The 18,413-nt window shown below is 46.4% G+C and overlaps 1 protein-coding gene across 1 annotated transcript in view; it reads left to right on the top strand.

The window, feature by feature from the left end:
- Positions 1 to 18,413, top strand: part of CMTR1 (cap methyltransferase 1) — a 2,036,190-nt gene that overhangs the window by 279,000 nt on the left and 1,738,777 nt on the right. The window contains exon 5 of the mRNA XM_069608763.1: positions 11,161 to 11,253. Within this exon, the coding sequence (XP_069464864.1) occupies positions 11,161 to 11,253 (93 nt within the window). The remainder of the gene's footprint in view (positions 1 to 11,160; positions 11,254 to 18,413) is intronic.

Raw genomic sequence — 18,413 nt, 5'->3', positions numbered from 1 at the left:
TGCCCTGTGAGGAAAGCGTCAGATGCACTTCAAACAGCGATGGTGCTAGGAGAGGAATTTAGGGAATATTTAACACGTACTTTCAAATATATCTCCCGAAAGATTGCGCCTCCCAGGAGCGAAGGACAGGACACAGCAACTGCAAACATATCGGCCACAACTGGAGCAGGTTTCAAGGTCCATATGAGGTGGTGTTCTGAAAGCCTCTCGACGGCCGCATGAAGGAGTTACGATATTGGCTGCATCTCTGATTTCCGAAGAGCACCTGAGACAAGTACTTTGCAAAGCTCAATTGACAGATCAGGGACATAACTGATGATGATGATGATGATGATGAGAGAGAGACAGACAGACAGACAGACATAGATTTTTTGATTTTAAATGATTTATTACGTGCACCAGACAGAATGAACCGTATTTGGGCGCAGATGATCACTAAGAGAATCCAAAAGTATGCGGAGCCGGAGTTCCAGTTGTTTGGTTTTTATATTTAAATAGAGAGGTTTTTAATCCCTTCCTAAAGAGGACAAGAGATTCACACATTCTGATCTCTAATGGAAGCTGGTTCCAGACTTTAGGCCCAAAAACTCCAAAGCTTCTGTCTCCTCTTGAGATGCATTTAGTCTGTGGGATGCAGGTCGGGAATTTGTCTACTGAACGCAGATTCCTTCTTGGGTGGTATATCATCATTTTTTCAGACAGGTAACTGGGTGCAAACCCTTTCAGGCAATTAAAGACTGAATAGGCCATTTTGAATGTAATTCTATCCTCCACCATCAACCAGTGGAGGCATCGTCACGTTAATGATACATGGTCCTGTTTGCCAAGGTTTCCCATTACTCCGACTGCCACGTTCTGAGCTCTTTGAAGTCTGGCAATTTGTTTTTGTGAAATTCAGGCTAATAGACTATTGCAGTAGACCAGGTGGGGGTTACATTGCCCACACCACAACTGCTGTGTCCTCCAACAGAATATAGGGTAGCACATTTCTTAGTGATCGCAGTGCACAATAGACTGATTTCACTTTGGCCCCCACCTGAGTCTCACTGCCTAAACTTTCCTGCCACCAGCAGCCCACATTTTTTTTTTTTTTAGTACTGCAGTTCCCCTAGGATCAATGGTGGGGGATTCTGTCTCTCAGACAGCATTTTGTTCTTGGGGCCGAACAGTATGATTTCTGTTTTGGCTGCGTTTAATTGTAGATGGTTACCAGTCATCCATTCCTTGAGTTCTTCCATGCACTTATTAATCCCCTCAAAGGCATCTTCAATACTCTGGATTTCAATGTATAACTGCGTGTCATCTGCATACGCATGAAATCGCAAGCCATACTTCTGAAAACTGGGTGAAAGTACAAGTTGAAGATGAGGGGTTATAAAGAGGAGCCTTGCGTTACCCCACATTCCAGCTCCACCATTTGTGAGGTGAATCCATCCAATATTACCCTCTGAGTTCTGTCTTTGAGAAATGATTCAAACCAGTTTATCACCTGTTTGGACGCTTTTCCCACCTGCCCAATACGTTGTGCCATTATCCCATGGTTCACAGTGTCAAAGGCTGCGTAGAGGTCTCACACTCACTCATACACACTCGCTCTCTCACACACACACTCTCTCTCACACACACACACACACACTCTCTCACAAACTCTCTTACACACTATCTCTTTCACACACACTATCTCTCACACACATTCACTCTATCTCTCTCACACTCTCTCACACTCTCTCACTCTCACTCTCACACTCTCTCACTCTCTCTCTCACTCTCTTTCACACTCTCTTTCACACTCTCTTTCACACTCTCTTTCACACTCTCTTTCACACTCTCTTTCACACTCTCTTTCACACTCTCTTTCACTTTCTCTCACACTTTCTCTCACACTCTCTCTTTCACACACTCTCTCACACTCTCTCACTCTCTCTCACACACTCTCTCTCTCACACTCTCTCTCTCACACTCTCTCTCTCACACTCTCTCTCACACTCTCTCTCACACTCTCTCTCTCACTCTCTCTCACTCTCTCACTCACTCTCACTCACTCTCTCGTACACACACTCTCTCTCTCTCACTCTCTCTCTCACTCTCTCTCTCACTCTCTCTCACACACTCTCTCTCACACACTCTCTCACACACTCTCTCTCTCACACACTCTCTCTCTCACATACACTCTCTTACTTTTGCCGGCCACCCACACAGATTTCCTTAAATGAATAAGACGAGAAGTACAGATGACGTATGATTTGTATAAGGGTATGGGCTTTGACGCCATTTCTGACATTCAGCATTCAAAGTTCTCGGATATGCGTAGTGTGAAAGTATGTGATGAATGACGGCTGTTACCTGTGTGCACTCATTCTGCATGCGTCATTGGCTCCTAAGGTTTTAGTTCCACTGCCCGTCCCAATTATAGAGGCACAATGCCTGGTTCTTACAATATGTTGGATAAAGGACACATTGCAGGAACAGTGTGCAGTTGAAGAGCATCGATCTAGACCCAGCACTATGAAATGGCAGTACGAAATACAGCAAGTGTTTACAAGCACCATATCTTTCCATGTGAGGTCACTCACATGTCGTCAACAAATGGCTGGGTACCGCAGTGACGTGCCCGGTGATGGACTGATCGACTACAGCAAAGCAATAATAGCCCAAGTAGAGACTGTGTGCAAATATGATCTGAATACATCATAAGGCTGACATGGACTGCGACAATGGAGAAGTCCGTGCGAATACATAGAGACATGGACTATGAACTTTGTTTTAGCAATGAAGGAACAGTTCCTGTTAGTGCAAACACACAGTGCAACCACACTCTTGTGATCCCTGATATGATGAAAGGTATGGCAGCAGTGAGGGATTACTACTGCGTTTGTGGCCGACAAGCCTACTTGTACCTCTCATCATCCTGGAGGGGCAAGTGTTCATTGGCCACCCTGCACTCAGCATTACTAGTAATCCTGGAAAAACACCTGAAGGGAAAAGAACTGCCTGTCAAGGTGCCAACAACCACTCTAGCACCTAAAGAAGCAGAGTGAGACTTGCAGATCACACAATAATTGTGTATGCTGCCAGAAAAAGAACGATTTCAACAGCTGAAAAGAAAGAAGGGATCGAAATAGATCTCAAAAGACTCTTACGCACTGCTTGGAGGAATACCCGACGAGTATCGACTTTTTAGCTCAGCAGAGACTTTCTTTTCATCTTTTCTGGCTCCTGGGGTACAAGCAGCTGCTAACGCCAAGTGGGTTCAAATCGTTGGATGGGTGCTAGTCCAGCTCGACAATGATAGAGAATGGGTTCAACGCCATCAAAGTACTGCTCCGTGCGTTGAGACTCATGACGATGCAGAACCGATATATGCTGCATCTATTAACTGCCATAGAAGGAGGAGTGTGTAAAAAGTTGGGAAACAGCTGCTGCACTTTTGCACCCCCGGAGGATGCCGAGAATGGGTCGTTATCCCACAATCTAGGTTTTCAGATGAAGAAAGAAGGTGGAGTTCAGAACACAGATTGGCTATCGCTTGCCTTTGATTGTGTCCCGTCATGGGTGGGGGAAGCAGTACAAATACTGGTGCCTGTTAACGTGTTCCTTTTGGTCCTCTTCTGCACGTACCAATTGGGTCTCCGATGTTGTGTCAATGTAGTACCTAGTAGTGCAAAGATGATGGTTTCAGTTGGGGGTTCTAATGCACCTTGCCATACAATAAATGGCGAAACTCAAACTGATACTGTTGGGGTTGTAGATATGTCGGATGGATTTGTTACTGTAGAAGTAACGAAAGAGGGGAAATGTTGGGAAAGAGCCAGGGTCCTCCCGAACCCCCAAGCGCTTTAGAGTTAGGCAAGACATCTTCAAGGCACTATAATGGACTAGGGGGGAGGATGGGCACTGAGAAGGCTCTCATGCAACCATAATCACATAGACAAGCACTGAAGAAGGTAGTTATTGTCAAATATAGGCGCAATTAACTATTAGCTGGATAGATTTGTAATGTCAGATCCTAGGCGTTGTAAAAGCTTAGTTAGTGCTGTAGAGGAGTCAAACTCCCCCTCCTCCCTAGAAGGAATAAGGCTTGTGGGATCTAAATGGAGCACAGGCGCTTAAGTGTGCGGTGTTCTTCACTATGGCCGAAGTACGAACTGGCTCACCAGGTGTCCACTGTCCGTCAAGGCTACATGCAGGTTAAAATTTGGCCTTGCATGTTTTGTGCAGCAAAGTGCATTTAGAGATAAAGTATGAGTCTAAATTGTGGAGGAAACTAGATAACGTGAGCAGGATGAGTGGAATATGGATAGAATGGATGAACTAAGTTTGTACATTGTTAGGGAGAATTCTCTCTTTAGGCTGAATTTCCTAACCTAGTGAGTCCCCCAGCAACTTTGCTGGATTTCTAGAGTTTTTTTTTTTCTCCTGCCAAGAGTGAGACTTTTTCTCCCACTCTTGGACATGATTTATGGTGTTCCTTTGACTGTTAATGTGTTTTATGGGCTATGGGGTCCTTTACTCCATAGGGTCTCATGTGTTTTTACTATGTGTGTTACACAGCACCCTCCGTGCAGTAACACAGGGGTGTCATAGTGACACCCCACCATAGACTCCATACCTTGGGACTGACTGTCTCCCAGGGCATGCAAAGTCACCATTGGCTTTACTAGTCCCAAATTATTAACAGAAACCAGTACAAACCATCATATTGTGGACGTACTGGTCGGGGCAATTCGATTGCCCTGGGGTCTGTTGGTCGAGGGGGCACGTCTCCGTCCCCCCTGATCGAGTTTTGGCTGGTGGCAGTGGATACTACTTTTTATATTCGACCGCGAATATATCCCTATGGGATTTTCCCATTGTTCGTGGCTACCGACTTTAATTATTTAATTCTCATAGCCTCGAACATACCGACGGTTTATTTAATTAATATTAATTTGCCGGTTGGTATTTTTTGCCAGGACTCGATTCTAAAATGGCGTTTGTTCTCTTCTGTGACTCCAACCCAAGTCGAGCCCTTAGTTCCACATTTTGGTGTGCTTCTCCACAGAAGCCTCCAAAAGTGGTGGCACTCTGTCTGGGTACCACAGAGAGTGTGGGAGGGGGTTTAGGCACCCTGGACTGAGTTACCTTGGTAACTCAAGTCGCACTCTTGTGTGATTGGCCCAAGTGGTGAGCCGGCCGGCTCACCACTTAGCATGTTTGATTGACAACTAAGCTGAGTGAATGGGGGTATGCTGCATAAAAGCAGGGCTTTTGGGACTGGAACTTCAGAAGTCGCCACAGGACCTGAGAATCCGACGAGGGAGAAGCTGAGCCGACCTACCACGACGACACCACCGGTGGAGCCCTGTGGAACCGACTCGCCACTTCCCGACGACAGAGAAGATCTCCCGGCTGGAGAGGCTTCTTCCCCTGACTGGTGGGCACAACCAGTTTACCTTCTCTTCGCACCCCAGACCGGTTTGTGGTCGAATTGCCAGTGCCAAGCACCCCGGCAGCCGGATAGCCACTTACCACTGGACCGCGAATCAACGGACCGCTCCTTGTACCTGAGAAACTCCGTGGCTGGTTTCTTCCCTGGCAGTGCAACAGACTCCTGTCTTCCTCCCCGACGAGATCTTATCTTCCCCCGGACGAAGCACCGACTTGCATCCGCTGCCAGGAACAACTTCCCCTGCTGGAGTATTCTCACCACTTTAAGGTACCGTGTCCGCCAGGCCTCCCTTTCTAAAGATTGCAACAAGGTAATAATAACCCCTTAACCTTCTGGACTGGGCTGGCCACCTTGACCCTCTAACTGGTCCCTTTCTTTGGTCCAACTCCTTTTTGAACCGTTACAAGACTTTTGTGCACTGCAACCGTGTGACCTTGGACACATTTCGTTTTGATCCTCTTAAAGCGGATCCGGCCTACTGACTCTGAATTCACGGTGTTACTTTGCCTTCCTCTCTTGTTGTGTTCATGAAAAAGTGTTGGGATCTGTTTCAGTTCATTCTCTGCTTTTCTCTCCCTTTTTAAAACGAATTATTAGAGTGCCATCTACGTTAAGCGCTCACCGCTCTCTGAAAATAAGTGGGGCTTTACTTAAGACTTGCATATATTCTTTTAAGGGAGTGTATATCTTTTAGTGACCGTGTTTCTGAATTGCTTACTATTAGTGCCTGTGTGTTTTTCTAGATGTGGTTTTAAATAAATAATTATCTCTCTTTTACACCAAGCCCTGGTCAGTGTTTACTTGTTCTATTGTGTTCTCTTGACCTATTGTGAATAGTCTGTATACTGCCTAACTCTTCTTGAGGGAAGTCTGACTGCTCAGCCACAGCTACCAAGTGAATCTGTGTGGTACAGACTGCTACCAAGTGGGTTTACTGCCAAACACCTGTAGTCTTAAATATTTTGCAGTGGTCCCAGAGGGAACTGCACAGGTTTCTGCCTAACATACATGGATCCAAATGTTTAGTTTTCCTTGGGCTAGGCCTCATGGTTTGTAAAAGTCTGCAGAGCTGCAGTGTGTTTTTGCATAGCTAGCAAAATGTAGAACAGCATGCCCTGACAAAACCGCTGACAACAAAGAAAGAAGGCTTTGCAGCATCCCTATTATGGAAAAAGGACGGATTGGGCTGAAGTCATGATCCAGCTCCAGTGACTGCACCATGGCAAGCTGGACCTATATAAACCCCTGCTTGAAACCACTTTGGCAGGAAGGAACGGGAAAAGGGACCGGAGAAGAACGGTCAGGCAGCAGAGTCCTTTGCTACCATCCTCATTTGTAAGATTAAACTTGTTATCCTTTAAAGATTGCTGTTCGCCTTATTTTTCCTAGCAGGGTGTATTCAATCTGGTGTGAGCGTTGTTAGGTAAACCTTTACTATGGCACACCCAAAAGTGGTAGAATACAGTTTATTATAAGTCAATTGACTTATAATGGGAGTATATGGGTAGGTAAGAAGCTTTGTAACTTACCCCCGTACTCCGATTCTTCCCCAGACTTGGCAGGACAAAAGAAAGAGGGTCCAATGTTGCTTTTCCCGCCAAAAGTCGCAGTACTTGATTTGCACAGGTTGCAGTTTCTAGCTGATCTCCGGTTGGTGCCTTTCACTGTTGCAAGGACTCTCGACGGAAGAATGCAGCAAAACATGATGCAGCCCACACACACACACACCCCGGCAGTGGTCAAATCAGGACCACTGGTGGGAACACTCATGAATATGACTCGGACACACTGAAACCAGTTTGTGGATTGGGATCAAACAGTCCCAGCCCACATCCTGCCAGCAAACGCACACAGCCCTTCAGTAGTCTGCCAGAAACCTCTGCGTTCCCGGGCAGTGGAAGTCCTTATAAGGATTTTCCTGGCCTGTCATGCCAGGAAGAAGGCTAAAGAACAAGATGGCAAAAGGACAAGCGCATAAAATCTTGAGGCACAGTCATGTTTGACCAGTAGCCACAGTTGGTAGCAAACTGCGGTAAACCTAAAAAGTCCCCAAAAGAGGGAAAAAGTCCCTGCTGCCACCAGTTTATCCTTTTAACACACCTACAGTAACCAAAAATCCTCTGTTAGTCTAGGGCAAAACAAAAAGTGTACCCCATTGTACTGTAGTGTAAGCTACTTTTCACAATGATAAAAGTTACCACAAGTGATACAAAGTAACGTGAGTGAACGGTCAACTACTGACCATATTTGAAACTGATATAAAAACTGACAACCGATTTAACCGAATGTCAGATGCTCCGGAGAGGAACCGCTAGAGGGACTAGGGCGCTCCACAAGGAGAGCAGCAGGAGCAGACCCTGGCGTTGATACGCTGAAGTGGCGGTCTCCACCGGAGACGCTGAGCGGACCGAGAGGCATGCTGGGGAATGTGCCCGCAGCATGGCAATGCAGGACCATGCGGTCCAGCTGGATGAAACCTGTCGAACAGGGTTAGGAGCCGCAGAGCCACTGCGGCAAGCCGAGAAGAGTCCCAGAGCACTGGGGGAGGCTTGGAAAGCTACGAGAAAGCCTGTGGCCGACCATAGGGCTGCAGCCAAGACCTTAAAGGTATTTGGGTGGCTGAGCCTATGGTTGGGGGTCCCGAGAGGGTACAGAAAACATTAACAGTGCATGAAAAGTGTGGGAAAGAAGATAACCCCTGTGGGACACTGAGGGAAACATTATCTAAGTGCACAGGTCAACCCTCCCCAGTGTCGGAGGAGAGTCTTTCAGTGGAAACAGGCTAGGCCAAAGTCAATAGGCAAAAGTCTATGTAGCTGAAGCACTTCTTGCAGGTAAGTAGAAAAGAGTTTTGCACAATGTTTTTAGAAGTCTTTAGTGAAGAAGAAGAATTAATGTAGGGCTACAAGCTGTTAGGCTTGTGAAGGGTAGAAACAAATCTACAACAAGAGTTAAGTTCTCTTAGATTTTACAGTACCTTTAGTTAGAAGAAAAGCTGCAGATGACTTTTGTTCCTGTGCAGCTCTGCAGATCCTGGTGTTCCTCGGCCTCCATCGTGGGGACAAGAGGGAGGACGACTTGGGACTCCTGCAATGCAATGGGACGGTTACCGACAGGAACCAGCTATCTTCCAACAAGTGGCAATTTGGTGTTTCAGCTCCTTGCGTCTACCGCAAACAGCACCTCCACGGTACCTGGATGTCGGGACGGACTTTCCTTACATCTGGGGTCCTGCACTCTGTTGAGGTGTCTCGTGCTCGGTCAGTCCTCGTTCCTGGGAGTCCGGAGGATCTTCCTGGAGTCTCTTGACCAGCTTAAAAGCAAAACACACAAACTGGTGTTCTTCTCCCTGGTGTCGGGGTTCCAGCAGCAACTCTGTGGAATATCAACCAGCTTCGAGAGCGATGTCCAGGTGGCTTACTTTGGAGTTGATTGGTCCCACCAACGTCCTTGCAGGGGCCTCTGTCAATGCCAATTTGGTGTTTCAGCACAGCAGCAGGGCTTCACCGGGCAAACCAACGGAGGAGGACAGATCACATAACAAGACTACCTAATCTTCTTAATGACAGTACTTGGAGGGAAGGTGACGCAGGACTGTCAAATAGTAGAGGAGAAGGTGAAGAGAACTGTCAGAATAAGATCTACAAATGCTCTACTTGGCAGGGGATTAAACCAAGTCTGCATGTGAGATCAAGAGATGGCAAAGAGAACTGTGAGTAATACCTATCAACACAGAACTTGGCAGGCGAGTAAACCAATACTGTGTTTGGCACTAAGAGACTTGGTAGAGAAGGAAACAAAGTCTGCCAACCAGCGTCCGGGACCCACCACAGCTTCGAGTTCGACCCACCGAGCTGGAATAATCAGGGACTCGCCACAGCTTCGAGTAACATCCAACCCACTCCTCTTCGTCACAGTGCCTGGGAGAAGAGACCCCTGTCTGCCAACCAGGGTCTGGGACCCCCCGAGAAGCCTGAAAGGAGGCCGGGTGGGGAAGGCAGACCATTTCCTGACAATTGTTGAACTGTGTCATAAGCCTGAGGAAAGCTGTGGTAAGGGAGACTTCCCCCCCAGTAGTTGATGAACTATACCAGAAGTCTGAGGAAGGCTGGAGAATTAATTTAGTTTAGCGTAGAGTGTGAGGGACAGATAGGATTCTGACCTAGGACTTTGGACTTTACTTTTGGATATCCTGACAAGGACATTAGTATTTTTGGTTGAGGCACGGAAAACCCTCTTAGATCTAGGCCAAGATAGGATTTCATTTCATTTTCTCACTTAAATACATGTTTATGCCAACCACAATGACCCCTCCATGTCAGTCTTACTTATGCACCGTTAGACCACCAAAGAAAAGACATTTTTCTCTCCTTCTGGCCCCTATGAATCTGGAGAAATGCCTGCTGAGGTTAGAAAATGCTCTTGCCATATTATAGAGACTTGTGAACCAGCTCTTAAATGGGCTTTGTGACCTCTGTATGGCATATCTTGATTATATTGCTGCCTATCGCGCAATGTGGGAAGATGTATCTCACTCAACAAAATTGCTGTTAGCATTTCAAAAGACTAGTCTGATCCTAAAGGCTTCTAAATGCCCAATGTGTTAAGGTTCTGTGGTCTGCCTGGGCCATGTGGTAGGGGTGGAGAAACTCTAGTTGCTTCCAGCTGTACAAGCCCTGGTACTCAAACATGGGTGACTACGGTACCATTGCAGGCCACCCTCACTATACTTAGTTCTCACAAATACCCTCCTGTGGAAGGTAGGTCTGAGCAGTGTCATAAAGCCTTTCAGAAATTGATAGATGCCCTTTGCCAAGCTCCTGTTCTCAGGTCTCCTGATTGCAAAAGGCCTCTCGTAGTACAAACTGATGATTCAGAAGTAGGAATAGGTGTAGTGTCATAACAGCAGGATACGTGTTTCACCAGTGCTTAATACATGTTTGGCAACTGCTACGTGTGAAGACAAGCAATACAGGTTGTAGTGCTACCTGCCCTCTGGGAAACAAATCAGAGATAGCTTTATTCAGATGAAAAATGATTGGAAAAGCTACTTATTTCCACAAATAGTGCACTAAAAACGAATGGGCACTTAATTGTTATTAGAGATGCTAATCCAAATGCTAGTCCAACTGTGGTTTTAACTTTGCATTCTAGGACTTGTAGTCGTGCATTTCCCAATGATACAAGCCAACAAGTGCAAAGTGGAAACCAGGACTGGGCTAGCGTCTCCCAAATGGAATGTATAATGTTGGCATGCATGGGTAATAGATCATGCCTTCGGAGCTTGAATAATGAACTGAGTTCCAACTGCCACTGTGCGGCATCGTGGAATGCCAAGGGAAGCTGCTTGCCTTAAAGTTTCTACTTTCATTTATACATGGCAGTCTAACTGCCTATTTCCATTTATTGTTGGCTGCAGGGGGGTAGTTTATGTTATTTTATGTGCCTTCTGATTGGAAAAGGTCATACATAAGCCACATAAGCTTCCAAACTTGAATCGTTTTCTTAATTATTGTAATGTTACAAGATCCTGAACACAGGCAGAGATGACAAATGTTTATAAATACTAATCCAGGCTGCTTGATCATAGCTGGCAAGTCCCCCCACCCATGTCATGCAAACCAGTGCTTCGCATCAGTTTAATCTCAACAATGCTGCACTGGACGTAATATAGAAATGCTTTGTTGATATTATTTTTGTATGTCGCTAATGTCCTTGCCTTGTATTTTCAGGCCACTGCTAATGAACAGGTAGATTGGTTTCCTGAGTGCACTACAGAAATTCCTGATGAAGAGGAGTTGAAGGACTGGATGAAAGTTGGGAAGGTGCAATTGCATGTGTTTATTTTTTTCATTTATAAAGCGCACTAAACCCATAGGCATGAAGGCGCTGTTACAAACAGTTACACTTTAGTCTTGAGTGGACATGCAGAGTAGGGGGGGACGTCGGGCGGGGCCGGGGGGAGTGGGAGAGATATACGGTCAGGCAGGGGCGAGGCCCTTAAGCACAAAGTTAGTTGAAGAGCAATCTTTAAAGTGACAATGCTGTATAGTTTTTAATGTTATGATCAGTTGTGTAAAATTATGCCTGTTTTTGTGTGGTGTTTAAAACGGGTGCAATGCCCGAAACCCCTACCTCCTAGACGGACCTCAGGCAATCTTTACAAATCTTCAATTGACGCTTCCACTGAAGGAAGTAACATTTTTATAAACATAACTAGCAGTGCCTGATCATTTTTTTCCAGAATGTTGGCATTCAAAAGTTCGAGCAGCTATCGTATCACAGTAGTTATAACAGAACCAACTGCATATTGGCTGATTTCTGCCAGTTCTACATTTACTCTCTTGCTTTTTGGATATGGAAGTTTAACGCACATACCATGTCTCTGGGTTTGCTATGAGCAGGTAGTGGATCAGTTTCTAGGCAGGTAAGCTCACATATTGCTGTTGTTGTGCTGGATCATTGATAAATTACCACTGACTATTCCGGTGGATTGGTGAACAATTTATTAGTAGCAAGCAAAAGGACAAAACAAACCAATGACAGTAGGAGACCTCGACAAAGTGAGAATCCCCCTACCATCCATGCACAGGGGAGGTTCAGACAAGGCAAGGAATCCTACTGAAACAATGTTACAAACAGGTAACAAAGATCCACTATACAGTTCTGTGATACCAGCTGCGTTCTCACATGTAAGATAGTGTTATCAGGAAGGACAGCATAAAGTGATCCATTCAGTGGAGCCGAGTATACTCCTCAGAGATTCACACTTGGTCTGAGGCAGGCGAGAACACTTCTGCTATGACTGTCTGCTGAAGCTGTTTTTCCTAAGAAAGTGGGAGCTGTGATGAATCGAGTGACATCATCACTAAAACTCCGGTATGCAGTGCCATCTTGACCATTTTTGGGGCCCTGGGCACAGACATCGAATGAAGTGATCAAGAATATCTGGTCGCACCACCGACCCCCTCGTCGCGATCACAACCTATAGGTTGATATGCTGCCTTGCAGCATTCAAAATAGGCATGTTTACTCCCTTTAAGTCCCAGTACCCTCTTAATTCTTGCTATAATCAGAATGATAAACAAGTAGCATTTGAAGGTCAACATTAGCAGTCTACGAAGAGGTTACTTCTGTTCTACTATAGATACAGGATACTTTTTATCAGTGGCGTCCAGGAAGGCATGCAGCCTGTAGCATTAATGCAGGACTGTATGTAAAAGGTACATGTAACTCAGAATAGGCGGAGCACTCACATTAACTGCCTCACAGAATGCAAAAGGGCTGAAGAATGGATAGAGGAGACCAATTGGAAGGAAGGAGACAGCTACACCTACCATAGCATGGATAGTGGATGCAGGTTATAAGCTACCAGGAAGTTATCTGTATCCAGACAGAATGAGATAAGAAGTGGGATATGGTTCTCAAATAATGTTTCCATTAGAGATCAAAAGAACAAGTGCATGTGGTGTGCAATATATCAATGCTCACTATTCTAGTGGAAGCAACACCATAGTGAAACCATGAATGAGGCTTTTATGAAGATCATACCATTAGAAGGAAATCACTCTGAAGGGCTGACAATTTTGAAAGGCTTAGGGACTGACAATTTTGAGAGGTTAGGCAATACAAGATTAAATCAGATGCCCAGGATCCCACATTGGTTACGGGGTGGATGTGTGCCAACTCTGCAATTTCTGCATTTGAACACTTTCCCTTCTAGTTCTTATAATGAACTAAAACAATCTAATTTTATAAAACTGACTTGAAAAGTACACAAATCACATAACCAAACATGACCATTTTAAAAAATAAAATATTATAGAAGGGTGTTAAGCAAAATGGGAATGATTCTAGATTAATTCTCTCCATCATCAAGGGAAGTATATAAGCACCAGCATACCAATCAATGTTATTGAACACATTTAATCTGGGGTTTTATTTTGTATTTAAAAGCTTTAAATACTTCCGACACAGTGGCTAATGACATTGTCATTAATAAACATGCATAAAAACCTTTGCCTTTTGCAAAAAAGCAAGCCGTTTTTTGTGTCAAACGAGCAGACCTTAAAATATGCTTGCCAGAGGCCTGCAACATCGGTCCGCTCTCTTCTGTCTACCACCCCTTCCAGTCAAATGGCCTACATAAGAAGATCAACTAATGGGCTGAACAATACCACTGCATGCACGAAGGCAAACCTCACAGAAGACGGCACAGTAATGTAAGAGATATTAGATGATTTGACCAGGATCACTGTGTCGTCTGCTGACAAAACCAGGTTACAAGCATGAATGCTTTAGTTCCACAGTCTTGAATTTGGATACTTATTCACCTATTGGACTAACAGTTTTTGCTCATCATTGGAGGTGGTTGCCTAAGTTTTAGAACACCCGATCTGAACAAACCAATGTCTTGACCTTCACCACACAGATGATGTGTTCGTTTTTATAGCGACCCCAATCTGGTGCAGGTACATTGCTGATAATAGCACCTGTTGTGCTATAAAACCAGGTACATATGCAGGCAGGTTTATAAACTTCAAACATAGGAAAGGCTCAGCCAGCATTCTGGAATGTGCTATTCGAAACTTGCATCTGAACACACTGAGCTAACTACTAAACAATTGAGGCAATCAATTTATCAATATGCATTTCAACTTAAGCTATTGCACATGATCAACATACTTCCTACAAGAAGGAGAGAATGCTACAGAGTTGTGCCGTAAGAGCACACAATGAATGTTTAGCACAGTGAACACAGAAGGCATGACTTGATCAAGGCAGACCGTACTTGTCAAAACACAGGCAATGGGTTTAGAACCTCAGCAGCATGCCATAAAATATCCTGACATGTTCTATTTAAGTTTGGTGAACAATGGAATCTTCTTTATATCAGGCTGCCTTGTGGGCGCCCCCCTCTAAGGTGGGGGTCCTGGGCAAGTGCCCCTTTTGCCCTTCCATAAAAACGTCTCTGCCGGTATGGGCCTCCTCTCATGTGGCCAGGGGAAAGCAGCTGCTACCTGATCCTGGGGGTGGTATTATAAGGGAGGATCACGTGGGTGGAGACCCATATTAGGAGGAAGTGGTAACTCCTTTGACTCATGATTCCTCCATTCTCCCTGAAATATTAATGGCATATTGTAAAGTAGAGCCCAGCAGTGTAATAACATATCCTAGCTCTGATCACTTTCAGTTCAACAATCATAGAAATCTTAAAAACACCTTGGACCTTAAGATGCATAATGCCTAGGGTATTGGGACGAGGAAGAGGAACAAAGAGTTGATGTTGATCGGTAGCGCTACTAAGAAGAAAGTGCGGTCTAGTTGTTTTAATTCAACTGACCTAAGCGGGACATTTTAAATGTGGAAAGCATCCACTGGTAGAAGAGGTGGTAGCAGAGGCAGAAGCAGTCAGTAGAGAGGCTGAAGCGTGTGGAGCTGCAGCCGCAGAGAAAACAGCAGAAGGCCGACGCAGGAAGAGTAGGTGTGCGGTTTTTCAGAGTATGTGCAGCAGGAAGCAGTCATGGGCGGCAGCATTGAGAGAAGCCCAGCTGTTCGGCAGAAGTGTCCCCGACCCAACGTGAGTTGTTTCAGTGTGCTGGAGGACGCAGCAACCTGACTGAGCCTGTGGAGCACCCAAGTAGGGCCTTGCAGACAGCGGCAGTCACTGGAAGGCTGTTAGCGATACGGCAGGACTGCATAGGGTCTGAAGCAGCATTCAGGAGTGATGCAGAGACGGCAATGGAAACCAGTAAGTTGGCCTGAAGAGGGAGGTAACCCTGGGGCGCTCAGAGCAGAACAACCAACAAGAAAATACAATTTTGGAGCGGGCCCTGTTAAGCAGACAAAGGTAATGGAGATCGGAGAGAAATCTCTGACCCTGGCAATAACCTGAAGGCTGTAATATCCTCACAATACCAGAGTTGTAACTGCTTAAAAGTCAGCGGAGGAAGCTGAGGCGAGATGCGTGCCCCATCCAAGGCTGGCCCTGATCCGTTAACTGGAAACGGAGGACCGACCATTCACAGATCCGAAGGTGCGGCTGCCTGGTCTTGACATCCTGGAGAGCTTGTGGTGAGGTCATCTGAGACCGCAGCGCTGTCTGCCTGAATGGGGGAGGAGCAGGGAAAGCCAGTAACCCGCCCTGCATTGATCCTTCTTGGAGCGGAAGCTAAACAGACCCCAACAAGCTACAGCCGCTACTGTGGGCACGGCTAACCTAAGGACAGACCCCTGGAGCCCATCGTGAACCCCCGCGACCCTGGGGAGAAGTGAGGAGGGACACACATGGGTGGGACGCAGAGTGAAGCGCTCCCGGCTCTACTTATTTGTCAGCTGTTGCGCCCACTATTGTGACACAAATCCTGAACCTGACACTCTCCCTGCTGACCGTGGGAACACTGCCCAACTAGGCGACAATAATAAGAAAACCCCTGGACCACAAAGGGGAGGCCAGATCACCTCACTTGATGCGTGACATCCAGGAACTGGGAGAGGGAGTACGCCACCACACACTAGGCGAGTATCTATGGTCGAGTCAGATGGTGTCTCCCGTTAAGGGATATTAATGTAAAATTTGCAGCCTCCACACCAGGTGCCAAAAGCCATATCCTCTGCAGTGTGCCACAAACCCAGGACTCAGTTGGTCATTAACGATGGCGATAGGCCAGCGGCCATAAAGAACCTGATCAGATTAACTTTATGCGGCAATGACAGGCTGTGACCCCAGATCCACCTGAACAGACGGAGAGAGAAACATCCTAGTACTGCGAGCCGCAAACTGAAAGTGATACTGCTAGACCCACTGGTACATGACAGCAGCATAGCGGACAGAACCGTGCTAGAATCAGAAATGTAGCATGCTAGCTCATTTCATTGGAGAGGGTCCGGGTCCTGGTCCTGACAGGCATTATGACCAAAGGGGCTGGGAAGAAGAAATGCCCAATGGATCTGTTCACCAGCACCCAAACAGTGGCCCTGCAGCCTGTAAACCAGGGGCAGGGAGAGAGCTCGAGCAATGTATCCTGAGAGGCACGGGACGACCAGCTGCTGATGGCTATGCCGAGTGGTTTCATGTCCATCAATGATAAACAGAATGTGGCAACGATTGGGTCCCCGAAATCCAAACTTGAGAAGGAGACTGTTAGGGAGAATTCTCTCTTTAGGCTGAATTGCCTAACCTAGTGAGTCCCCCAGCAGCTTTGCTGGATTTCTGGAGTTTGTTTTTTTCCTCCTGCCAAGAGTGAGACTCTTTTTTTTTTTTCCTCCCACTCTTGGACATGATTACGGTATTCCTCTGACTGGTAATGTGTTTAATGGGCTATGGGGTCCTTTACTCCATAGGGTCTCATGTGTTTTTCCTATGTGTGTTACACAGCACCCTCCGTGCAGTAACACGGGGGTGTCATAGTGACACCCCACCATAGACTCCATACCCTGGGACTGACTACTGTCTCCCAGGGCATGTAAAGTCACCATTGGCTTTACAAACCATCATATTGTGGACGTACTGGTCGGGGCAATTCGATTGCCCCGGGATCTGTTAGTCGAGGGGGCACGTCTCCGTCCCCCCTGATCGAGTTTTGGCTGGTGGCAATGGAAACTACTTTTTATATTCGACCGCAAATATTTTCCTATGGGATTTTCCCATTGTTCGAGGCTACCAACTTTAATTATTTAATTCTCATAGCCCCGAACATACCGCCGGTTTATTTAATTAATATTAATTCGCCGGTTTGGAATTTTTTTTGCCAAGACTCGATTCTAAAATGGCGTTTGTGTTCTCTTCTGTGACTCCAACCCAAGTCGAGCCCTTTGTTCCACTTTTTGGCGGGCTTCTCCACAGGAGCCTCCAAAAGTGGTGCCACTCTGTCTGGGTACCACAGGCGGTATGGGAGGGGGTTTTAGGCACCCTGGACTGAGTTACCTTGGTAACTCAAGTCACACTCTTGTGTGATTGGCCCAAGTGGTGAGCCGGCCGGCTCACCACTTAGCATGTTTGAGTGACAGCTAGGCTGAGTGAATGGGGGTTTTCTGCATAAAAGCAGGGCTTTGGGGGACTGGAACTTCAGAAGTCGCCACAGGACCTGAGAATCCGACGAAGGAGAAGCTGAGCCGACCTACCACGACTACACCACCGGTGGAGCCCTGCAGAACCGACTCCCCACTTCCCGACGACAGAGAAGATCTCCCGGCTGGAGAGGCTTCTTCCCCTGACTGGTGGGCACAACCAGTTTACCTTTCTTTCTTTGCACCCTAGCCCGGTTTGTGGACGAACTGCCCGTGCCAAGCACCCCGGCGGCCGGATAGCCACTCACCACTGAACTGCGAATCATCGGACCGCTCCTTGTACCTGAGAAACTCTGCGGCTGGTTTCTTCCCTGGCAGTGCAACGGACTCCTGTCTTCCTCCACGACGAGATCCCCTCTTCCCCCGGACGAAGCACCGACTTGCACCCGCTGCCAGGAACAACTGCCCCCGCTGGAGCGTTCTCACCACTTTAAGGTTACGTGTCCGCCAGGCCTCCCTTTCTAAAGATTGCTACAAGGTAATAATAACCCCTTAACCTTCTGGACTGGGCTGGCCGTCTTGACCCTCTAACTGGTCCCTTTCTTTGGTCCAACTCCTTTTTGAACCTTTACAAGACTCTTGTGCACTGCAACCGTGTGACCTTGGACACATTTCGTTTGGATCCTATGAAAGTGGATCCGGCCTCTTGAACTCTAACTTTACGGTTTTACTTTGCCTTTCCCTCTTGTTATGTTCTGATAAGTGTTGGGATCTGTTTCAACTTGTTCTCTGCTCTTCTCTCCCTTTTTAAAACAAACTATTAGAGTGCCATCTACGTTAAGCGCTCACCGCTGTCTGAAAATAAGTGGGGCTTTACTTAAGACTTGTCTAATATTCTTTTAAGGGAGTGTATATCTTTTAGTGACCGTGTTTTTGAATTGCTTATTATTAGTGCCTGTGTGTTTTTCTAGATGTG

Source organism: Ambystoma mexicanum, chromosome 4q, assembly GCF_040938575.1.
Source record: "Ambystoma mexicanum isolate Mex_15411 chromosome 4q, UKY_AmexF1_1, whole genome shotgun sequence".
Lineage (NCBI taxonomy): Eukaryota > Metazoa > Chordata > Amphibia > Caudata > Ambystomatidae > Ambystoma > Ambystoma mexicanum.
Note: the sequence above shows the minus strand (reverse complement) of the source record. Positions and strands in the feature narration are given on the sequence as shown.